This window comes from Platichthys flesus, chromosome 24, assembly GCF_949316205.1.
Source record: "Platichthys flesus chromosome 24, fPlaFle2.1, whole genome shotgun sequence".
Classification (NCBI taxonomy): domain Eukaryota; kingdom Metazoa; phylum Chordata; class Actinopteri; order Pleuronectiformes; family Pleuronectidae; genus Platichthys; species Platichthys flesus.
Window position 1 is genome coordinate 14,732,970 of NC_084968.1, and position 23,503 is coordinate 14,756,472.

Sequence of the window (23,503 nt, forward strand, 5' to 3'; positions counted from 1 at the left end):
TCCAGTTGTTTTTAAATGTATCTTTACTCTTGGAATGAATGCCCATGTGTGGCTGCAGGGGGCGCTGCAGCTCAGTAACAGTCCCACTCCGTTGCTTGAACGAAAACAGACTCAGGGACAGTTCTGGGCCGGAGCTGAGCGGCCGGCTGCGTTTTGTTTGTGTTGGCTTCCAGCAGCAGCTTGTATCAGGTTTGTGTTACTCTGCAGCGCCGGCCGGTCATTTGATTGAACCTGGGTTAGTTACATGGGGCTCGCTGACCGTGTGTGTCTGAGTGAAGGTGTGTGTTTTGGGACGTCTACCTGGGAGAGGAGGGGCGGCGCCGTGCTCTCAAAGGGAGGATACAGGGACGAGAGCGCCCCCTGCACGCAGTCCTCCATCGCCTCCGAACCCTGAGAGATGGCAAGACAGGGTTAATCCAACGGGACACTGAATCAACCCTAATGTCTGTGTTTGTGTTTAACAGCCTGCTTGTCCTCGCTTTCTGCTGACACACACAGACACACACACACACAGATATACACACAGACTAATATACACACACATACTCCACTTCCAGCTTCCTGTTGTAAGGTCTGGGGAGCGTCAAACATTTCCTCCAAGGCCCAGTCCAGTGTGTAAGAACCCCCAGAACAAAAGAGCAACTCCCAAACACACACACACACACACACACACACACACACACACACCATGCATGCATGCACAGTTGCACGTTCGCTCACACACATCCTAACGAGGGGGTGGGGGGGGGGGGGTGGTGACGGAGCAGAACACGCAACACGCATGCTGTTTATTTTTCTACACTCAATGTTGCTGTGGTGACCTGCAACTTTTTTCTTCTCTTGTTCTTTTCTTTTCCAACTTCTCTCTCTCTCTCTCTCTCTCTCTCTCTCTCTGTCCTCTCTCTCCTCTCTCTCTCTCTCTCTCTCTCTCCTCATCTGCTTCTCTGCCTCTTTTTCCTCGGTTCCCACCGCCCACTCCCTCGTTCCCTCGTCTCCCATCTTCTATGTTTTTTCCTCTTTCTTCCTCTACGGCCGACTCTCTTTGTTTCACCTCCGTCCGACTCCATGAAACTCATCTGACAACAATTACCCCGGGATCCTCTCTCTCTCTCTCTCTCTCTCTCTCTGTGAATGCCGACAATAACCGAGGGGATGGAGAGAGCGGGAGAGAAACCAGACTGGGAGAACTGGGTGTACGGAAAAATAGAAGAGTGGCTGGAGAAGGAGAGCGAGAGCCAGGAGGGAATGAGCTGGTGGGGGGGGGGGGGTTTGAAGAGGACCTGGGTTCCACAGAGTTTCAAAACGGTTCCTCTGGGTTTGTTTGTGCACAGAGGGGAGTTGTGGTCTGCAGCCACAGAGGAGGAGAGAATGAGACGTATCTGAGACAAAGTTCAGTTTCTATAACGAGTCGGCAAAATGAATTCTACAAATAAAGGGTTCAAGCTCGGTCTGGAAAGAAAGACGGGGACACGTCACACAGGACAGGGAGGAGGACAGATGGGGACTGAAGGAGGAGGACGTCTTTAACAATGTTCTTTCAAACTTTGAAAACATGAAGCTGCTTGGAGCCGGCTCTGCAGCTCAAGGTCCTTCACATGAGATCAGGTTTCTGTTTCCCGTCCTCTCTCTTCTCTCCCGGCTGCAGAGACAACTCTTCATCTGTGATTTCAGCAAAGTGGCACCAGGCTCAAATAGGATTTTTTTGGACGAGAGCTGCACACGCAATTTGGGAAGAAAACAAATCTGAATGACAAAAAACTTTCATAAATGTTGCTGAACGCACAGATTTGTTTTCCAGAAGCAGCTCAAAAGGTTGTGTTACTCTTTTTGTTTTTCCTGAACAAAACCACTAAATCTCTTATTGTGGAAAACCACAGTCAAAATATCTTATTCTAATGACGCAAGACTGATGATTTGTTACAGAGCTAAGAATCTGAGGGATTTACTGAAAACAACATCCAACAGATCCTCTATTGACCAATCACAAGTCAGTCTCAGCTGTCAATCATCACAATTCACCCTTTAAAGAAAATACTAATCAAAACCAAACTTACTGGAAAACTATTTTAACTTGTACTTTGAGATTTTATTTTGTTCCATGTCCCATCTGCTCACATGGAGGAGGCAGGGTTTATGACTATGAGCTGCAGCCAGCCACCAGGAGGCGATCATGTGCTCCATCTTTCTGTCTTTATATTCAGAGTCTCTGGTCTAGATGCGTCATGTTTGCACCGGTCTCCCTGGAGGCTGCTGTTAAAGGTGTCTGGTTGTAAAGAAGCTCTAACAGCCTCCTGGCTCACGGACAGAACATATTGAGTCTAGTAAAATCCCAGCGGGGGGGGGGGGGGGGGGGGGATTGTGGGGCTGCCAGCGGGAGCTTCCCCCTCAGACTGAAGCCTCCCACACCAGTTGAGTTAATTCATCACTAAATTAAAGTCAAAATCTAGAAAGCTTCCACTGATCTGCTCCTGTGGTCCGTGGATGTCCGATTACACACAAACACAAACACACACGTGTGCGCTATTGTGTCTTTTTTGCAGCTTTTGTTTCTTGCAACAGTCTCACGGAGGCGATTGGGAACCAGCATGCAGTTTGGTTCCATCTGGCTCCGTGCAGCCCCCGAGGTTCAGATAGGCAGCTCGTTCCTCTGGTGAACAACGTGCCTGAGTCTGAGTCTGAACGGTGGCGAGGCGTGAGCATGATTCTGCTCCGTCTCCATCTTCCGTTCTTGCAACTGGAACTCTGACAACTCGGGTGAATCGGGTAAAGGTCTCTGAACCTGCCTGACCTACTGAAGCTCAGGTTGGACTCTACAGGAACATTGAGAAGAGGAAATCAGCCTCATGTCCCTGAGCTCAACTCCTCGTGGCTCACTCATGACCTGCAACAACATTTAGTTTGGAGCGTGTGATTTACCGTGTCACTGCGGCAGCACCTTTCCCCCACACAGAACCTCTCGTGTTGTGTTTGCTTGCCTGAGCACTCAACCTCCAACAGGATGCACCACTGCTAACATCCAAAGAAAGGAATTTCACTCTGGAAGCACACTCACTCAAACGCACTGGGAGTTACGAGTGAAGGGAGCGATGCTGCTCTTCCACCAAACCACACATTCCTCCCTTACATGTGAATATTATGAACTTCCCAGTAAAATCAGAGGAAATGTTCTTAGCCTCTAACACAGGAGACGTCTGGGTGATTTATAAACTCCTTTCCTGTTTAACCAAACTCTTTTGGTCCCAGTGCTTCTAATGCAATTACTCACTGTGCTGTTCTTCACAGGCTGAGACGTGCACGTGAAACGAAGTAATGGAATTAGTAAATTCGATTTCATCTCAGGACAAAAGGAGCCTCTCGTGTAAAACCTCTCTTGAAGGAACTATAGATGTGATTCACCTCCTCTCCACTGGAGGCACTCCGCTGTCGCCTCAGGCTCGGACGTCCAGAACTGAGGCTTTACTTTTATATCTCAGATTTTCCACCATCAACACATTATCACCACATGAACCCGAACTGACAAGGTAGTGAAGACCAGATCTGAGTTCAGGTCTTTGACAGGGATCCTGACCATGTTGTTCATATAGTACAACTACCTGCAGAAGCAAGTACAACAGATGTTACATAAGTAAAAGTACAAGAGTAGAAGAGTTTAAAACTACTGAGATAAACTGGATCCTCGAGTTAACAACTAAATCCTCTAATGTTTCTTCTTGTTCTGACCTCTTTACCGACACACCTTCTACCCTGGCTTTGGTTTCCTGACTGTTCACAGGCAACAACAGCAGAGGTCCTGTACCCACAATGCACTTTGTGACACCTTCCCTTCGTCCAATGCTATTTACAGCCTGTGGACGTTGAGTCACCAGAAGAGTGCGAGCGGCGTCGCTGAGGACAAGCGGGCCAGTGGGCAGTGAGTGTGCATCCTCTGGACGGTGTGGGATGTGGACACACGGTACAGAATCAGGGAACATGTGTCAGACTTCCTGTGTTTCTCCCCTGTACGCTGACGCTCAACGGAAGGCGCTGGTCGTCCGAACAGATGCTTGGCACCGAGAGGAAGAACAGACAGAGAGGGGGAGAGGTGTACAAAAGAGAGAGAGAGAGAGAGAGAGAGAGAGAGAGAGAGAGAGAGAGAGAGAGAGAGAGAAAACGATCAGAATAAGGTAAAAATCAAAAGGAAATTCAAAAGACTTAAATAGCACTCAGACTGTCAGGTTGTGCAATAGATTGAGCGATTAAGAAAGCACATTGAAAAGGAGACAGACACTGAGGGAACCAGACGGTCCTGTGAGGCCTCAGACAGAGAGAGGAAAGAAGAGGAGGAGGAGGAGGAGGAGGAGGAGGCAGCTGACCAGACGGAGGGATCGATGGGAAACAAGAGCAGCAGCAACCATGATGGAAACCAGATGAAGACCCCGGCAGAACGTGTCGAGCAGACAAAGAGGAGAAGAAGAGCGATAGAGCCGAGAGGAGCTGGGAGAGTGATAGAAGATGACATGATTAGAAGAAGAAGGGGAACTGACAAAGAGGAGGTGCAGTGAAGAGAGGAGACAGGGAAAGAAATCAGGAGGGAGGCAGACGAAGGGGAAAGAGGCCTGAGACTAATTTCCTTTCCTAAATCTCCCGGCTGATCTGACCTGAGCTCCAGAGGGTTGAGCAGAGACTTTAGACCGATTGTCTCAGACGACTGTGATGCTCCAGTCTGTCAGTGAAAACCATCCAAATGGATGTGACTCGTTATGATCATATTGATGCTGTCGTGAACATTAGAAACAACACAAACATATGATTTGTGTTGTAATAAACTCAAATCATATGTTCAAAGATGGATATTTTCTTTTGGTCACTTTGTTTGTGCAGCATCTGTAAACACAACATCTTCTCTCCTTATCATTAACAGATTGTTCACTATTAACACAACCAGGAGGCACGCAGCACTTTGGCAGTTATTTGTAATAATGGTGTAATCTCACACTTTGGGTAATGTTACAGTGGTTCTCCGGCTCCTGAGGGGAATCTGTGTTTCTTTAGCTGCTAAATGATCCACTTTGTTCAGCCGCTGCTCGCTGGCCTCGTCCTGCCTCTGTTCAGGGCCGTGCACGTGAAGTGCCCGGGCCTCCAGAACCACAACAACCACCTGAAAGAGGCTGAAACGCAACACAGAGCTCACTGTGAGCAACACGTTCCTCTTCACACGCCCATTCGGTAACATGAGATCCAATGGATGCTATGATTTCATGGTTATGTTTGTTGTATTCTGAACAATAAGGACTTTTGGTGTCGGATGCCGATTCTAGGAGTAAAAAAGATTGACCAGGAAATGTAATTGAATCTGTGAAAGGCTCAAATCTGCCTCCTGATAAATCACCCAGGCTCTTTAGCTGCATCCTGGATTATAGAGAATAAAGAGCAGATTAACACCACATGCAACAAACTGCTGTGTTGAAACGTGTCCAGTGTGTTGGTCTGCATCACTGTACATGTCAGTCAGAGTCTTGACAACCACAGGAAACCCGGCTGAAGACAGATTCCTGTGATCGACAACCCGTCTGCTCCTGTCTGGAATGTTCACCTGTTATCTCCACCCGCCTGGTGCTGCAAGGGAGGTCAAAACAAACACACTCGCTGCCACTTTCCTCAGACTTCTAGTTTCTGGGTCTGATTGGTTCATCCAGCAGACAGAGGCGATGGTAACACCTGGTGCCCCAGTAAGAACACTGTTGTGTGTGTATGTGTGTGACTCTTTGTATGCTGATGCATTTTAACACCTATGTGCATGTGTTAGCAGCCGTGTTTCTCCCTCAGCGAGTTCATATGAACACGTTTGTTCATATTTTGAACACGTGTTCTCTGCAGGTTTGCATTCATGAGACATTTTGTTCCTCAACACTTTTAAAACTTTGCTGTGACTGTAAAACTCCTCCTGTCAATCCCAAACTTTCCCCGTTGGCGTCTGAGGAAGTCGAACCCCTCCTGCACATGTTCTCCCTCTCCTGAAGTTCCTGCCATCCCTTGTTCCTGCTTTCTTTCTTTCTTTCCTTTTCTCTCTGCTCCCTTTTCTCCCAGGTCCAATGTGGAAAATGCGGCATCACCGAAACCACTGTAGCTGCCGTCCAAGTCTCCTAAAATAAAAAAGTAGCCCTACCCTCCTCTTTTATTACACTCCTCCAGCTCTCCCTTTCTCTCTGCCTCTTTCTCTTCCTCTCCCTGCCAAACTGTTCCACCCTGCCCGACAACAACAGAGGTTCAGGAACACAACCTCAATCTTTAAACGTCTTTAAAATCTTTATTATTTCCTCTATGTGCCTCAGTCCGTCCCACCGCCTCTGTGTGTGTGGATCAGACCATTAGTGGGAGTGGATGGTAAACAGAGTCCCAGGAGACGCAGCACAGAGCTCTATTGATGCTCCTCGTCCCCATCTGCAAACGTCACACATCTGGAATCTGCATAATGTGCTGCTGATGGCATCTGACAACACGGCAAGCTTTAATAAAAGACTTGTAGCTGCTGACTGCTGCATATTTCTCACTAAATCAAACACATGCCTTTATGAGAAGTGATGATTTAAGTAGAAAATATAGAAAGGGGAAGCTGTCTGGGGGTTTTGGAGTCTGGGTGATAGTTTAAATGTCAAAATATTCATACAAAGCACAATGCAAACCTTGAAACTGTACTTTTAAGTAAATGTAAGACTGTTACACTTTTTAAAAAATCATGTTGAAACGTATTAATCATATTTTATCAGGCTTCTCAAACTATACTTTTAGTCTAGTCCGCATTAGAGAAGCTGTGAGGAGTATTTGTGAATCGGCCTGAGCAGGGACTTACCATGACTTCAGTCAGGAACTCCCAACAGAGTCCTCAGCTCCTTTCCTGCATCGCTTCCTCTCCGCATCCTCCACTAAAAGAACAACTTTCTCCGCTTCACTCACAGTCGAAAAGTCTCCATGACTTCCTCCTCCTCCTCCTTCTCCTCCTCCTCCTCCTCTCTGGGCTCAGATCTCCCTCGGTCTCTATCAGCGGATAAAAACAATCCTCCTCTCCTCTCCAGCCTCAATGTCCTGGAGCTGGTTTCTGACTTTTCCTCCGCAGTCCCACGCACACGCCCCCCCTCTCCTCCCCTCTCCTCTCCTCCTCCTCCTCCTCCTCCTCTAACAACAGCCCCACAGTCTGAACTCAAACTTTCCATTTTTCCCCTGAGCTGCCTCCATGAATAGACAATAAAAAGCTGTGACGCCGCACCCAGCGTAAACAAACCCTGTGATGTTTTATTATCACTGGTCCCAGTGACATGGAACCAGTGACTGTGAGAGGCAGAGAGTTGATCCTGTGCGACGTTTAACCAATTTCGGTGCAAAGTATCGTTTCAAACTCTAAATAATCATTCGAGTGAGTATTTCTGCTCAGGAATCAACACATTATATTAATTTTGTAAGTGTGTTTGCAGCAGTGTTGATCACCAGAACAATATGTGCGTTGTTAATTGTCTCAATAAATGTTAATAAAGCTTGATTTTAAAGAATTGGTTCAACACTGATCGAGATATTCAAAACTTTTACGGTCGCCACGTGAGGTTCAAGCTCCCAAAAGTCTGAGTACTACATTCCCCACAATGCAACTCGTCAGAACGTTTCCTCCAGGTGTCAAATGTCAACTGTCAAATAAAATAATTTGAAATAACATTTACATCTATAAAATAAGAAAAGGAAACAATAAAATTATAAAATTAAATAAAAAACAATGAAATAAATTCAAACAAATATATAATGACATTTAAACCAATAAATAAAATCAAACCTAAAAGAACAAAATTAGATGATTTTTAAAAACATAAAATCTTATCTTGAACAAAACAATTACAAAAAACGACATAAATCACTTATAGCTTTAGTACATTATTACTTTTCTGTCTTTTTTGTTTCTTTTGATTTTATAGTTTGGAGTTTCCATGACTCACACTTTCTTTTAGCTCCACTGGTCCACCGTGGTGCCACAGACACTGGTTGTGTCCTTTATGATCTGTGTTTAAATGGTCGCGTGAAGGAATGAACGTTCTCTTCAGTTAGTCAACAGCGCCACCTTGTGTTTACTGTTGCACACTGCATTAACGAAAAAGTGGAGGTAATGGCTCCAATGATCTATTTGATACCAGGAGAACACTTCAAAAAGTCATTAAAAACAAAACAACCTCTACAATACATAAAGGGAAACAATTACCTCCTATTGGGATTGCTTGGATAATTTTGGGTATTTTATTTTACATTACATGTCATTTAGCTGACGCTTTTATCCAAAGCGACTTACATTTTTTAGAACACTCATCATTTTATGAGGGGCCATCTAGGGGTTCAGTATCCTGCCAAGGATACTTAGGCATGCAGATGGGATAGAGTGGGATTCGAACCGGCGACCTTCTTGTTGCAGAGCACCCGCTCTATCCCCTAGGCCACGCTCTCCTCGCTCTCTCTTTCTATTTGATTAATTTTTTTGTCCGATAGCTTTGACTTTATGAGCAGCATAAAAAACACTGATGGGCGACGAGCATGACAACGAATACCTGCACGTCCACTGTCAAATGTGACTTTTGTTTTATTTGTTGAGGTAAAATAGTTTAGGATTAGAGCAGAAGTGTGACAGATACTGCAAAGTTAGCTCGAGGGGTGTGAGTGCTGAGTGAAAGTAGAGACTCAAAGACAACTGACAAGAAGGACAAGAAGGACAAGAAGGACAACGTCCAACCCCTTCCAGCTCGGTGTGTGTGTGTCTTCTTACACACTGCATCGCCTGACTGGTTTATTTTACTGTGCATTCATCACACTCATTGTTGACACTTGGCACGACAGGATTGTGTCACATCTACTATGATGAACCTCCTGACTGTGTTAATTGGTTGTGTTGTAAATCCTCCTCCGACAGTTTGATTTGGGCCCCAGACAATTCACAGATACAAAACTGGAGATCCCGGCGTCTCGGCATGGAGTATGAAGTCAAATTGACAAAGTAAATTATACTTGACTAATACTTCCCTAAACCTCATGATGTTGTCCACAGGACTGCAAGGTACTTTTTTTCCATGATTAGTAGTTTATTATTTTTCAGCCATTCAAAACTAAATAAAAGACATAAATCAGATGAAAACACATACACGCATATATTTATACACATCCAGCAAAACAATATGTCCACATGTGTATAACACAGTGTTGCATCAAGTGTTCAAATGTTTACAGGAAAAGGGGGTTAAACCTGATTATAGCCTATAAGTTGAGTAGCATTACAAATAGATGTTTAAAATGTCTTCAAAGACAACTTCATTCTCGTATTATTATGAGTTTTTTTTTATATTATAATCTTACTCTAAATAGACTATTACTTTAACCTCATTATGCTACGATTAGTTTGTGATGATAATATGACTTTAGTACTTTTGAAAGCTCTCATAGAACAAAGTTAATTAAATAATTTGATGACTTTTAATAATATTACAATTTGTGCGACGTTCTGATGCGACACCACTTCCGGTCGCCATCTTTGTTTGTAGGTGAACTCAGCTGTCGGAGAAACTTCGTCGCTTGTTGTCGCTCATGGGATTTGTTTTTCAAAAGTTGGATTCGTGCGCAGTTTTGCCCGAAAAAGTGCAAAAAACACCGGTACGTGTCTGAAGCCGAAAACCCGTGCTAACTACGAGCATTATTGAAATGAGACGTTAGCCGCTACATGTAGCTACCGTTAGCTAGGCTACTTTGTTGTGTTCAGGCTAGCCTTCAGTTAGCGTGTTTACGAAGAATTTAAAGCTAGCATACAGGCTAATTAGTTGTAATGTTCAGTTTGTGATGCAACTCTGTGTGTGTGTGTGTGTGTGTGTGTGTGTGTGTGTGTGTGTGTGTGTGTGTGTGTGTGTGTGTGTGTGTGTGAGTGTGTGTGTGAGTGAAAACAGATGTCTGGTGTTTCCATCCCTCAACAATATCAGAACAATCAGACCTTGTTTTAAATATAACTTTAATGAGAAATGGCAATAAAAATACACAACCTAATACACAACGGCTCATTTGCATTTGCTATTGCACACAAACACGCGCACACACACACACTCACACACATCAGCCACCGAAGGCTTCATTTTGAAATCATTATTGCATCATGTACAGTACACACATTTACAATAGAAAGTTGGATAAAAGTATATTTCAGCCATTTTCTAGCTTCATAGTGCGTGACGTAGAACGAGAACATCAATAACAATGAGGTTGTTGGGGGGGGGGGTAAATATATTACACATAACCTTTCATTCAAAACTTCAACATATATTCTCTTATTTCTTTTAGATTCTACAACACACCTGAAAGCAGTCAGAAGACTCACCACCCACCAGCACTCCTACCTGCACCTCCAGTGAGTGGATTTTAAATTCAGCATGATCCTTATAATGTGGGATATACTGTGTACAGTAAATACAATATTTAGATTGAGAAGTTATGTTTCTTCTTGTGTTGAATCCTGAAGGTTTTGTGTTCCTCACACCAGGGGCATAGTGAATACGCCCATAGAGATCAGCAGAACTAAAGAGGAGGACGGAGAACAGTTTTTAGTCATTGTACAAACGTGGCTTTATCTGGGTTAGATTCTACATCATCATCCGTGTTATCTCTTATTCTGACCTTGCACCAGTGACTGCTGGAACGTGGTGGCGTGTGCAGTCACAGCGGGGGTGGCGGTCGTGGTCGTGGTCGTGGTGGTAAGCTCATTAGAGATGGTGGCAGTAGAAACGCTCAGGTCTACGACTCCGCTCCTAAATTTGGTGTCGGGGGTTCCCAGAGATCCAGAAGCTGAGTGAACAAGCATAAGACAGACCGGTCAGGGACATGTGATCAGCACATGGGGGAAGTATGAATATATTATGTTGTGTAGTCTCTGAGAGTGGCTCTTAGTTGACTGTATGTTGTAAATGTATATCTTGAATGTGTTAGCTTACTGCTGTCAAAGGTCCCGGTGGAGAGTGACAGTGAGGCGCTTGTTGCTGCTGCTCTTGTGGTGGACAGGTCCAAAGTGGCAACAAACGTGCACTGGATCAGGTTTCCATCGACTCGGCCCTGCACCGAGTTCACAGGCAGCTGCAGAGCAAAGACAAGTTTAACAGACCACAAAGATCATAGTCGTACTATGTCCACTAGAAGCCAACTGATATGGATTTTGGAGGGGCCTATAAAACATCTGATAATGATTTACACGTTCAAAAGAATTGGCCATGTTACCAAAGATGTCATTATCAAACCCTTAGGACAAATTGTGCAACTCACCTCTGTCAGTGTCAGCTTGTCGTTGTCGAGGAGAGCGCTGAAGAATTTCACTTTGCCATTATTGTTGGCACAGATGTAGGTTGTGTCGTTACCTCCCTGTGGAGCAAAACCACAAAACAGTTCATTGTACCTGTTTACACCGATGACCCGGAACAAACTGAATGATTGGTTCAGGGTTGGACTTGATGGAACTTTAATCGGTGAAGGAGTGATAGAACAACGTACCACTGTGGTGTCAGCTGACACCGTGGCAGCGATGTAGCCACTTGACTCCCCTGAGATGGAAAACTCAAAGTTCTGACCGTCCCTCTGCTTGGCAGAAACGAAGAAACACGATGATGAAGATGATGAGGGGTCACAGTCAGAGGGCTCAGACCCACAGATCTGTTGGGTCCCACATCCGGTCCGGCCAACAGGCGTCTGCAACGGAGACGAGAAAAACGTGTTAGCGGGATTATGTGCACTTTGAAATGGTTCAAGGTCAGAGGTCAGACATTGATTTCTGATCTGTTTGGAGCATAGACTGTACATAAAGATGGACGATGTGGATCCACCTCGACACAGTTTTATATATAATCTGGTTTTGAATCCAGTGTTCGAATCCCTTATTATATTATGTCATTAAACCGGAGTGTTTTCTGAAGAGCTGGAAGAATCACCACTGTTTACAGAAACTTTAATTTCTCAGCCTCTGAAGTAGATTGAGACATGACATGAAAACTCGTGATAGCTGAAACCATTTCATTAAAAATCTTCGTATAACACGTCTTTAAATCATTAATGTCAGAGACCCTTCCTCCTCCTCCTCCTTCTCCTCCTCGAACACCTCTCTTACCGACTGAGCCTTAGTCAGTTTGTCAAACGGAAAGTCAATAAAGTGACTTTCAGATTGTGTTCCATGAGTCAGTTCTGCTCAGATTTGAGTTTTTTGACATCACTCACCCCAAGAACGATCACTGTGGTGTTGGTAATCAGTGTTGTATTGGTTGTTGTGGCTACTGCTGTTGTTGTTGTTGCGGCTGCAGTAGCTGGTGCCGCGGTCATGTTGTTTGTCGTCATGCTCTGCGGCAGCATCGTCATGTTGTTTGTCGTCATGCTGTGCGGCGGCATCGTCATGTTGTTTGTCGTCATGCTGTGCATTGGCATAGTCATGTTGTTTGTCGTCATGCTGTGCGTTGGCATAGTCATGGTGTTGGTCATTGGGGTGGCGGTCGTGGTCGTGGTTGTGGTGGTAAGCTCATTAGAGATGGTGGCATTAGAACCGCTCAGGTCTACGACTCCGCTCCTAAATTTGGTGTCGGGGGTTCCCAGAGATCCAGAAGCTGAGTGAACAAGCATTAGACAGACAGGTCAGGGACATGTGATCAGAACATGGGGGAAGTATAAATATATTATGTTGTGTAGTCTCTGAGAGTGGCTCTTAGTTGACTGTATGTTGTAAATGTATATCTTGAATGTGTTAGCTTACTGCTGTCAAAGGTCCCGGTGGAGAGTGACAGTGAGGCGCTTGTTGCTGCTGCTCTTGTGGTGGACAGGTCCAAAGTGGCAACAAACGTGCACTGGATCAGGTTTCCATCGACTCGGCCCTGCACCGAGTTCACAGGCAGCTGCAGAGCAAAGACAAGTTTAACAGACCACAAAGATCATAGTCGTACTATGTCAACTAGAAGCCAACTGATATGGATTTTGGAGGGGCCCATAAAACATCTGATAATGATTTACACGTTCAAAAGAATTGGCCATGTTACCAAAGATGTCATTATCAAACCCTTAGGACAAATTGTGCAACTCACCTCTGTCAGTGTCAGCTTGTCGTTGTCGAGGAGAGCGCTGAAGAATTTCACTTTGCCATTATTGTTGGCACAGATGTAGGTTGTGTCGTTACCTCCCTGTGGAGCAAAACCACAAAACAGTTCATTGTACCTGTTTACACCGATGACCCGGAACAAACTGAATGATTGGTTCAGGGTTGGACTTGATGGAACTTTAATCGGTGAAGGAGTGATAGAACAACGTACCACTGTGGTGTCAGCTGACACCGTGGCAGCGATGTAGCCACTTGACTCCCCTGAGATGGAAAACTCAAAGTTCTGACCGTCCCTCTGCTTGGCAGAAACGAAGAAACACGATGATGAAGATGATGAGGGGTCACAGTCAGAGGGCTCAGACCCACAGATCTGTTGGGTCCCACATCCGGTCCGGCCAACAGGCGTCTGCAACGGAGACGAGAAAAACGTGTTAGCGGGATTATGTGCACTTTGAAATGGTTCAAGGTCAGAGGTCAGACATTGATTTCTGATTGGTTTCGAGAACAGACTGTACATAAAGATGGACGATGTGGATCCACCTCGACACAGTTTTATATATAAACTGGTTTTGAATCCAGTGTTTTTTTTGTTTTTCAAAAAATGACTCGTTATTATCTCAAATTTGAGTCGTGTGACAGGACTTCTACCACATCAATAAAGTGACATTCAGATTGTGTTCCATGACTCAGTTCTGCTCAGATTTGAGTTTTTTGACATCACTCACCCCAAGAACGATCACTGTGGTGTTGGTAATCAGTGTTGTATTGGTTGTTGTGGCTACTGTTGTTGTTGCGGTTGCTGGTGCCGTGTTCATATTGTTTGTCGTCATGCTGTGCGGCGGCATTGTCATGTTGTTTGTCGTCATGCTGTGCGGCGGCATCGTCATATTGTTTGTCGTCATGCTGTGCGGCGGCATCGTCATGTTGTTTGTCGTCATGCTGTGCGTTGGCATAGTCATGTTATTTGTCGTCATGTTTTTTGTCGTCATGCTGTGCGTTGGCGTCGTCATGGTGTTGGTCATTGGGTTGGCGGTCGTGGTCGTGGTGGTAAGCTCATTAGAGATGGTGGCATTAGAACCGCTCAGGTCTACGACTCCGCTCCTAAATTTGCTGTCGGGGGTTCCCAGAGATCCAGAAGCTGAGTGAACAAGCATTAGACAGACAGGTCAGGGACATGTGATCAGAACATGGGGGAAGTATGAATATATTATGTTGTGTAGTCTCTGAGAGTGGCTCTTAGTTGACTGTATGTTGTAAATGTATATCTTGAATGTGTTAGCTCACTGTTGTCAAAGGTCCCGGTGGAGAGTGACAGTGAGGCGCTTGTTGCTGCTGCTCTTGTGGTGGACAGGTCCAAAGTGGCAACAAACGTGCACTGGATCAGGTTTCCATCGACTCGGCCTTGCACCGAGTTCACAGGCAGCTGCAGAGCAAAGACAAGTTTAACAGACCACAAAGATCATAGTCGTACTATGTCAACTAGAAGCCAACTGATATGGATTTTGGAGGGGCCCATAAAACATCTGATAATGATTTACACGTTCAAAAGAATTGGCCATGTTACCAAAGATGTCATTATCAAACCCTTAGGACAAATTGTGCAACTCACCTCTGTCAGTGTCAGCTTGTCGTTGTCGAGGAGAGCGCTGAAGAATTTCACTTTGCCATTATTGTTGGCACAGACGTAGGTTGTGTCGTTACCTCCCTGTGGAGCAAAACCACAAAACAGTTCATTGTACCTGTTTACACCGATGACCCGGAACAAACTGAATGATTGGTTCAGGGTTGGACTTGATGGAACATAATCGGTGAAGGAGTGATAGAACAACGTACCACTGTGGTGTCAGCTGACACCGTGGCAGCGATGTAGCCACTTGACTCCCCTGAGATGGAAAACTCAAAGTTCTGACCGTCCCTCTGCTTGGCAGAAACAAAGAAACACGATGATGAAGATGATGAGGGGTCACAGTCAGAGGGCTCAGACCCACAGATCTGTTGGGTCCCACATCCGGTCCGGCCAACAGGCGTCTGCAACGGAGACGAGAAAAACGTGTTAGCCGGATTATGTGCACTTTGAAATGGTTCAAGGTCAGTGGTCAGACATTGATTTTTGATCTGTTTGGAGCATAGACTGTACATAAAGATGGACGATGTGGATCCACCTCGACACAGTTTTATATATAATCTGGTTTTGAATCCAGTGTTCGAATCCCTTATTATATTATGTCATTAAACCGGAGTGTTTTCTGAAGAGCTGGAAGAATCACCAATGTTTACAGAAACTTTAATTTCTCAGCCTCTGAAGTAGAGTGAGACATGACATGAAAACTCGTGATAGCTGAAACCTTGGGATTTCATTAAAAATCTTCATATAACACGTCTTTAAATCATTAATGTCAGAGACCCTTCCTCCTCCTCCTCCTTCTCCTCCTCGAACACCTCTCTTACCGACTGAGCCTTAGTCAGTTTGTCAAACGGAAAGTCAATAAAGTGACTTTCAGATTGTGTTCCATGAGTCAGTTCTGCTCAGATTTGAGTTTTTTGACATCACTCACCCCAAGAACGATCACTGTGGTGTTGGTAATCAGTGTTGTATTGGTTGTTGTGGCTACTGCTGTTGTTGTTGTTGCGGCTGCAGTAGCTGGTGCCGCGGTCATGTTGTTTGTCGTCATGCTCTGCGGCAGCATCGTCATGTTGTTTGTCGTCATGCTGTGCGGCGGCATCGTCATGTTGTTTGTCGTCATGCTGTGCGTTGGCATAGTCATGGTGTTGGTCATTGGGGTGGCGGTCGTGGTCGTGGTTGTGGTGGTAAGGTCATTAGAGATGGTGGCATTAGAACCGCTCAGGTCTACGACTCCGCTCCTAAATTTGGTGTCGGGGGTTCCCAGAGATCCAGAAGCTGAGTGAACAAGCATTAGACAGACAGGTCAGGGACATGTGATCAGAACATGGGGGAAGTATGAATATATTATGTTGTGTAGTCTCTGAGAGTGGCTCTTAGTTGACTGTATGTTGTAAATGTATATCTTGAATGTGTTAGCTTACTGCTGTCAAAGGTCCCGGTGGAGAGTGACAGTGAGGCGCTTGTTGCTGCTGCTCTTGTGGTGGACAGGTCCAAAGTGGCAACAAACGTGCACTGGATCAGGTTTCCATCGACTCGGCCCTGCACCGAGTTCACAGGCAGCTGCAGAGCAAAGACAAGTTTAACAGACCACAAAGATCATAGTCATACTATGTCAACTAGAAGCCAACTGATATGGATTTTGGAGGGGCCCATAAAACATCTGATAATGATTTACACGTTCAAAAGAATTGGCCTTGTTACCAAAGATGTCATTATCAAACCCTTAGGACAAATTGTGCAACTCACCTCTGTCAGTGTCAGCTTGTCGTTGTCGAGGAGAGCGCTGAAGAATTTCACTTTGCCATTATTGTTGGCACAGATGTAGGTTGTGTCGTTACCTCCCTGTGGAGCAAAACCACAAAACAGTTAATTGTACCTGTTTACACCGATGACTCGAAACAAACTGAATGATTGGTTCAGGGTTGGACTTGATGGAACTTTAATCGGTGAAGGAGTGATAGAACAACGTACCACTGTGGTGTCAGCTGACACCGTGGCAGCGATGTAGCCACTTGACTCCCCTGAGATGGAAAACTCAAAGTTCTGACCGTCCCTCTGCTTGGCAGAAACGAAGAAACACGATGATGAAGATGATGAGGGGTCACAGTCAGAGGGCTCAGACCCACAGATCTGTTGGGTCCCACATCCGGTCCGGCCAACAGGCGTCTGCAACGGAGACGAGAAAAACGTGTTAGCGGGATTATGTGCACTTTGAAATGGTTCAAGGTCAGAGGTCAGACATTGATTTCTGATTGGTTTCGAGAATAGACTGTACATAAAGATGGACGATGTGGATCCACCTCGACACAGTTTTATATATAAACTGGTTTTGAATCCAGTGTTTTTTTTGTTTTTCAAAAAATGACTCGTTATTATCTCAAATTTGAGTCGTGTGACAGGACTTCTACCACATCAATAAAGTGACATTCAGATTGTGTTCCATGACTCAGTTCTGCTCAGATTTGAGTTTTTTGACATCACTCACCCCAAGAACGATCACTGTGGTGTTGGTAATCAGTGTTGTATTGGTTGTTGTGGCTACTGTTGTTGTTGCGGTTGCTGGTGCCGTGTTCATATTGTTTGTCGTCATGCTGTGCGGCGGCATTGTCATGTTGTTTGTCGTCATGTTGTTTGTCGTCATGCTGTGCGGCGGCATCGTCATGTTGTATGTCGTCATGTTGTTTGTCGCCATGCTGTGCGGCGGCATCGTCATGTTGTTTGTCGTCATGCTGTGCGTTGGCATAGTCATGTTATTTGTCGTCATGTTTTTTGTCGTCATGCTGTGCGTTGGCGTCGTCATGGTGTTGGTCATTGGGTTGGCGGTCGTGGTTGTGGTGGTAAGCTCATTAGAGATGGTGGCATTAGAAACGCTCAGGTCTACGACTCCGCTCCTAAATTTGCTGTCGGGGGTTCCCAGAGATCCAGAAGCTGAGTGACCAAGCATTAGACAGACAGGTCAGGGACATGTGATCAGAACATGGGGGAAGTATGAATATATCATGTTGTGTAGTCTCTGAGAGTGGCTCTTAGTTGACTGTATGTTGTAAATGTATATCTTGAATGTGTTAGCTTACTGTTGTCAAAGGTCCCGGTGGAGAGTGACAGTGAGGCGCTTGTTGCTGCTGCTCTTGTGGTGGACAGGTCCAAAGTGGCAACAAACGTGCACTGGATCAGGTTTCCATCGACTCGGCCCTGCACCGAGTTCACAGGCAGCTGCAGAGCAAAGACAAGTTTAACAGACCACAAAGATCATAGTCGTACTATGTCAACTAGAAGCCAACTGATATGGATTTTGGAGGGGCCCATAAAACATCTGATAATGATTTACACGTTCAAAAGAATTGGCCATGTTACCAAAGATGTCATTATCAAACCCTTAGGACAAATTGTGCAACTCACCTCTGTCAGTGTCAGCTTGTCGTTGTCGAGGAGAGCGCTGAAGAATTTCACTTTGCCATTATTGTTGGCACAGATGTAGGTTGTGTCGTTACCTCCCTGTGGAGCAAAACCACAAAACAGTTAATTGTACCTGTTTACACCGATGACTCGAAACAAACTGAATGATTGGTTCAGGGTTGGACTTGATGGAACTTTAATCGGTGAAGGAGTGATAGAACAACGTACCACTGTGGTGTCAGCTGACACCGTGGCAGCGATGTAGCCACTTGACTCCCCTGAGATGGAAAACTCAAAGTTCTGACCGTCCCTCTGCTTGGCAGAAACGAAGAAACACGATGATGAAGATGATGAGGGGTCACAGTCAGAGGGCTCAGACCCACAGATCTGTTGGGTCCCACATCCGGTCCGGCCAACAGGCGTCTGCAACGGAGACGAGAAAAACGTGTTAGCGGGATTATGTGCACTTTGAAATGGTTCAAGGTCAGAGGTCAGACATTGATTTCTGATTGGTTTCGAGAATAGACTGTACATAAAGATGGACGATGTGGATCCACCTCGACACAGTTTTATATATAAACTGGTTTTGAATCCAGTGTTTTTTTTGTTTTTCAAAAAATGACTCGTTATTATCTCAAATTTGAGTCGTGTGACAGGACTTCTACCACATCAATAAAGTGACATTCAGATTGTGTTCCATGACTCAGTTCTGCTCAGATTTGAGTTTTTTGACATCACTCACCCCAAGAACGATCACTGTGGTGTTGGTAATCAGTGTTGTATTGGTTGTTGTGGCTACTGTTGTTGTTGCGGTTGCTGGTGCCGTGTTCATATTGTTTGTCGTCATGCTGTGCGGCGGCATTGTCATGTTGTTTGTCGTCATGTTGTTTGTCGTCATGCTGTGCGGCGGCATCGTCATGTTGTTTGTCGTCATGTTGTTTGTCGCCATGCTGTGCGGCGGCATCGTCATGTTGTTTGTCGTCATGCTGTGCATTGGCATAGTCATGTTGTTTGTCGTCATGCTGTGCGTTGGCATAGTCATGTTATTTGTCGTCATGTTTTTTGTCGTCATGCTGTGCGTTGGCGTCGTCATGGTGTTGGTCATTGGGTTGGCGGTCGTGGTTGTGGTGGTAAGCTCATTAGAGATGGTGGCATTAGAACCGCTCAGGTCTACGACTCCGCTCCTAAATTTGCTGTCGGGGGTTCCCAGAGATCCAGAAGCTGAGTGACCAAGCATTAGACAGACAGGTCAGGGACATGTGATCAGAACATGGGGAAAGTATGAATATATTATGTTGTGTAGTCTCTGAGAGTGGCTCTTAGTTGACTGTATGTTGTAAATGTATATCTTGAATGTGTTAGCTTACTGCTGTCAAAGGTCCCGGTGGAGAGTGACAGTGAGGCGCTTGTTGCTGCTGCTCTTGTGGTGGACAGGTCCAAAGTGGCAACAAACGTGCACTGGATCAGGTTTCCATCGACTCGGCCCTGCACCGAGTTCACAGGCAGCTGCAGAGCAAAGACAAGTTTAACAGACCACAAAGATCATAGTCGTACTATGTCCACTAGAAGCCAACTGATATGGATTTTGGAGGGGCCTATAAAACATCTGATAATGATTTACACGTTCAAAAGAATTGGCCATGTTACCAAAGATGTCATTATCAAACCCTTAGGACAAATTGTGCAACTCACCTCTGTCAGTGTCAGCTTGTCGTTGTCGAGGAGAGCGCTGAAGAATTTCACTTTGCCATTATTGTTGGCACAGATGTAGGTTGTGTCGTTACCTCCCTGTGGAGCAAAACCACAAAACAGTTCATTGTACCTGTTTACACCGATGACTCGGAACAAACTGAGTGATTGGTTCAGGGTTGGACTTGATGGAACTTTAATCGGTGAAGGAGTGATAGAACAACGTACCACTGTGGTGTCAGCTGACACCGTGGCAGCGATGTAGCCACTTGACTCCCCTGAGATGGAAAACTCAAAGTTCTGACCGTCCCTCTGCTTGGCAGAAACGAAGAAACACGATGATGAAGATGATGAGGGGTCACAGTCAGAGGGCTCAGACCCACAGATCTGTTGGGTCCCACATCCGGTCCGGCCAACAGGCGTCTGCAACGGAGACGAGAAAAACGTGTTAGCGGGATTATGTGCACTTTGAAATGGTTCAAGGTCAGAGGTCAGACCTTGATTTCTGATTGGTTTCGAGAATAGACTGTACATAAAGATGGACGATGTGGATCCACCTCGACACAGTTTTATATATAAACTGGTTTTGAATCCAGTGTTTTTTTTGTTTTTCAAAAAATGACTCGTTATTATCTCAAATTTGAGTCGTGTGACAGGACTTCTACCACATCAATAAAGTGACATTCAGATTGTGTTCCATGACTCAGTTCTGCTCAGATTTGAGTTTTTTGACATCACTCACCCCAAGAACGATCACTGTGGTGTTGGTAATCAGTGTTGTATTGGTTGTTGTGGCTACTGTTGTTGTTGCGGTTGCTGGTGCCGTGTTCATATTGTTTGTCGTCATGCTGTGCGGCGGCATCGTCATGTTGTTTGTCGTCATGCTGTGCGGCGGCATCGTCATATTGTTTGTCGTCATGCTGTGCGGCGGCATCGTCATGTTGTTTGTCGTCATGTTGTTTGTCGTCATGTTGTTTGTCGTCATGTTGTTTGTCGTCATGTTGTTTGTCGTCATGCTGTGCGGCGGCATCGTCATGTTGTTTGTCGTCATGCTGTGCATTGGCATAGTCATGTTGTTTGTCGTCATGCTGTGCGTTGGCATAGTCATGTTATTTGTCGTCATGTTTTTTGACGTCATGCTGTGCGTTGGCGTCGTCATGGTGTTGGTCATTGGGTTGGCGGTCGTGGTTGTGGTGGTAAGCTCATTAGAGATGGTGGCATTAGAACCGCTCAGGTCTACGACTCCGCTCCTAAATTTGCTGTCGGGGGTTCCCAGAGATCCAGAAGCTGAGTGACCAAGCATTAGACAGACAGGTCAGGGACATGTGATCAGAACATGGGGGAAGTATGAATATATTATGTTGTGTAGTCTCTGAGAGTGGCTCTTAGTTGACTGTATGTTGTAAATGTATATCTTGAATGTGTTAGCTCACTGTTGTCAAAGGTCCCGGTGGAGAGTGACAGTGAGGCGCTTGTTGCTGCTGCTCTTGTGGTGGACAGGTCCAAAGTGGCAACAAACGTGCACTGGATCAGGTTTCCATCGACTCGGCCCTGCACCGAGTTCACAGGCAGCTGCAGAGCAAAGACAAGTTTAACAGACCACAAAGATCATAGTCGTACTATGTCCACTAGAAGCCAACTGATATGGATTTTGGAGGGGCCCATAAAACATCTGATAATGATTTACACGTTCAAAAGAATTGGCCATGTTACCAAAGATGTCATTATCAAACCCTTAGGACAAATTGTGCAACTCACCTCTGTCAGTGTCAGCTTGTCGTTGTCGAGGAGAGCGCTGAAGAATTTCACTTTGCCATTATTGTTCGCACAGATGTAGGTTGTGTCGTTACCTCCCTGTGGAGCAAAACCACAAAACAGTTCATTGTACCTGTTTACACCGATGACTCGGAACAAACTGAGTGATTGGTTCAGGGTTGGACTTGATGGAACTTTAATCGGTGAAGGAGTGATAGAACAACGTACCACTGTGGTGTCAGCTGACACCGTGGCAGCGATGTAGCCACTTGACTCCCCTGAGATGGAAAACTCAAAGTTCTGACCGTCCCTCTGCTTGGCAGAAACGAAGAAACACGATGATGAAGATGATGAGGGGTCACAGTCAGAGGGCTCAGACCCACAGATCTGTTGGGTCCCACATCCGGTCCGGCCAACAGGCGTCTGCAACGGAGACGAGAAAAACGTGCTAGCGGGATTATGTGCACTTTGAAATGGTTCAAGGTCAGAGGTCAGACCTTGATTTCTGATTGGTTTCGAGAATAGACTGTACATAAAGATGGACGATGTGGATCCACCTCGACACAGTTTTATAAATAAACTGGTTTTGAATCCAGTGTTTTTTTTGTTTTTCAAAAAATGACTCGTTATTATCTCAAATTTGAGTCGTGTGACAGGACTTCTACCACATCAATAAAGTGACATTCAGATTGTGTTCCATGACTCAGTTCTGCTCAGATTTGAGTTTTTTGACATCACTCACCCCAAGAACGATCACTGTGGTGTTGGTAATCAGTGTTGTATTGGTTGTTGTGGCTACTGTTGTTGTTGCGGTTGCTGGTGCCGTGTTCATATTGTTTGTCGTCATGCTGTGCGGCGGCATCGTCATGTTGTTTGTCGTCATGCTGTGCGGCGGCATCGTCATATTGTTTGTCGTCATGCTGTGCGGCGGCATCGTCATGTTGTTTGTCGTCATGTTGTTTGTCGTCATGCTGTGCGGCGGCATCGTCATATTGTTTGTCGTCATGCTGTGCGGCGGCATCGTCATGTTGTTTGTCGTCATGTTGTTTGTCGTCATGCTGTGCGGCGGCATCGTCATGTTGTTTGTCGTCATGCTGTGCGTTGGCGTCGTCATGGTGTTGGTCATTGGGGTGGCGGTCGTGTTCGTGGTCGTGGTGGTAAGCTCATTAGAGATGGTTGCATTAGAACCGCTCAGGTCTACGACTCCGCTCCTAAATTTGCTGTCGGGGGTTCCCAGAGATCCAGAAGCTGAGTGAACAAGCATTAGACAGACAGGTCAGGGACATGTGATCAGAACATGGGGGAAGTATGAATATATTATGTTGTGTAGTCTCTGAGAGTGGCTCTTAGTTGACTGTATGTTGTAAATGTATATCTTGAATGTGTTAGCTCACTGTTGTCAAAGGTCCCGGTGGAGAGTGACAGTGAGGCGCTTGTTGCTGCTGCTCTTGTGGTGGACAGGTCCAAAGTGGCAACAAACGTGCACTGGATTAGGTTTCCATCGACTCGGCCCTGCACCGAGTTCACAGGCAGCTGCAGAGCAAAGACAAGTTTAACAGACCACAAAGATCATAGTCATACTATGTCAACTAGAAGCCAACTGATATGGATTTTGGAGGGGCCTATAAAACATCTGATAATGATTTACACGTTCAAAAGAATTGGCCATGTTACCAAAGATGTCATTATCAAACCCTTAGGACAAATTGTGCAACTCACCTCTGTCAGTGTCAGCTTGTCGCTGTCGAGGAGAGCGCTGAAGAATTTCACTTTGCCATTATTGTTCGCACAGACGTAGGTTGTGTCGTTACCTCCCTGTGGAGCAAAACCACAAAACAGTTCATTGTACCTGTTTACACCGATGACTCGAAACAAACTGAATGATTGGTTCAGGGTTGGACTTGATGGAACTTTAATCGGTGAAGGAGTGATAG

The 23,503-nt window shown here is 45.5% G+C and overlaps 4 protein-coding genes and 1 long non-coding RNA gene across 5 annotated transcripts in view; all 5 read right to left on the bottom strand.

Annotated features, from left to right (window-relative positions):
* arhgef40 (Rho guanine nucleotide exchange factor (GEF) 40) overlaps window positions 1-7,029 on the bottom strand; it is a 29,508-nt gene extending 22,479 nt beyond the window's left edge. Inside the window, 2 exon segments of the mRNA XM_062384320.1 lie at window positions 301-390; window positions 6,830-7,029. Coding sequence (XP_062240304.1) covers window positions 301-390; window positions 6,830-6,832 — 93 coding nt within the window. The 5' untranslated portion in view covers window positions 6,833-7,029.
* A 3,142-nt stretch (window positions 7,030-10,171) lies between these two features.
* LOC133950157 (uncharacterized) lies at window positions 10,172-13,935 on the bottom strand. The gene is made up of 10 exons (XM_062384379.1): window positions 13,831-13,935; window positions 13,317-13,511; window positions 13,092-13,187; window positions 12,767-12,905; window positions 12,241-12,620; window positions 11,524-11,718; window positions 11,299-11,394; window positions 10,974-11,112; window positions 10,660-10,827; window positions 10,172-10,560 (listed from the first exon to the last, which is right to left on the bottom strand). The coding sequence occupies exons 1-10, from the start codon at window positions 13,933-13,935 to the stop codon at window positions 10,517-10,519; spliced, it is 1,557 nt and encodes a 518-aa protein (XP_062240363.1). The 3' UTR covers window positions 10,172-10,516.
* A 789-nt stretch (window positions 13,936-14,724) lies between these two features.
* Window positions 14,725-15,717, bottom strand: LOC133949584 (uncharacterized). Its single transcript, XR_009920158.1, has 3 exons — window positions 15,661-15,717; window positions 14,939-15,133; window positions 14,725-14,810 (listed from the first exon to the last, which is right to left on the bottom strand). It is a non-coding gene; the product is annotated as an uncharacterized LOC133949584 (long non-coding RNA).
* A 128-nt stretch (window positions 15,718-15,845) lies between these two features.
* Window positions 15,846-17,327, bottom strand: LOC133950316 (putative ferric-chelate reductase 1). Its single transcript, XM_062384565.1, has 6 exons — window positions 17,215-17,327; window positions 16,701-16,895; window positions 16,476-16,571; window positions 16,151-16,289; window positions 15,945-16,004; window positions 15,846-15,850 (listed from the first exon to the last, which is right to left on the bottom strand). The coding sequence occupies exons 1-6, from the start codon at window positions 17,317-17,319 to the stop codon at window positions 15,846-15,848; spliced, it is 600 nt and encodes a 199-aa protein (XP_062240549.1). The 5' UTR covers window positions 17,320-17,327.
* A 126-nt stretch (window positions 17,328-17,453) lies between these two features.
* LOC133950317 (mucin-2-like) lies at window positions 17,454-22,467 on the bottom strand. Its single transcript, XM_062384566.1, has 16 exons — window positions 22,312-22,467; window positions 21,798-21,992; window positions 21,573-21,668; window positions 21,248-21,386; window positions 20,948-21,101; window positions 20,557-20,698; window positions 20,043-20,237; window positions 19,818-19,913; window positions 19,493-19,631; window positions 19,205-19,346; window positions 18,868-18,973; window positions 18,354-18,548; window positions 18,129-18,224; window positions 17,804-17,942; window positions 17,511-17,657; window positions 17,454-17,458 (listed from the first exon to the last, which is right to left on the bottom strand). The coding sequence occupies exons 1-16, from the start codon at window positions 22,465-22,467 to the stop codon at window positions 17,454-17,456; spliced, it is 2,142 nt and encodes a 713-aa protein (XP_062240550.1).
* Window positions 22,468-23,503: the final 1,036 nt, after the last annotated feature.

Bases quoted from the DNA above. Each gene is read 5' to 3' on its own strand.
- LOC133950157 (XM_062384379.1), bottom strand. From the start codon at position 13,935: ATGACGACAAACAATATGAACACGGCACCAGCAACCGCAACAACAACA. The intron at 13,512-13,830 runs GTGAGTGATGTC...TCTCCGTTGCAG, and splicing joins CCACAGTGATCGTTCTTGGG to ACGCCTGTTGGCCGGACCGG. The intron at 10,561-10,659 runs GTCAGAATAAGA...CCTCCTCTTTAG, and splicing joins CCAGCAGTCACTGGTGCAAG to TTCTGCTGATCTCTATGGGC.
- LOC133950316 (XM_062384565.1), bottom strand. From the start codon at position 17,319: ATGACGACAAACAATATGAACACGGCACCAGCAACCGCAACAACAACA. The intron at 16,896-17,214 runs GTGAGTGATGTC...TCTCCGTTGCAG, and splicing joins CCACAGTGATCGTTCTTGGG to ACGCCTGTTGGCCGGACCGG. The intron at 16,290-16,475 runs GTGAGTTGCACA...TTTGCTCTGCAG, and splicing joins ACAAGCTGACACTGACAGAG to CTGCCTGTGAACTCGGTGCA.
- LOC133950317 (XM_062384566.1), bottom strand. From the start codon at position 22,467: ATGCCGCCGCACAGCATGACGACAAACAACATGACGATGCCGCCGCAC. The intron at 18,549-18,867 runs GTGAGTGATGTC...TCTCCGTTGCAG, and splicing joins CCACAGTGATCGTTCTTGGG to ACGCCTGTTGGCCGGACCGG. The intron at 17,943-18,128 runs GTGAGTTGCACA...TTTGCTCTGCAG, and splicing joins ACAAGCTGACACTGACAGAG to CTGCCTGTGAACTCGGTGCA.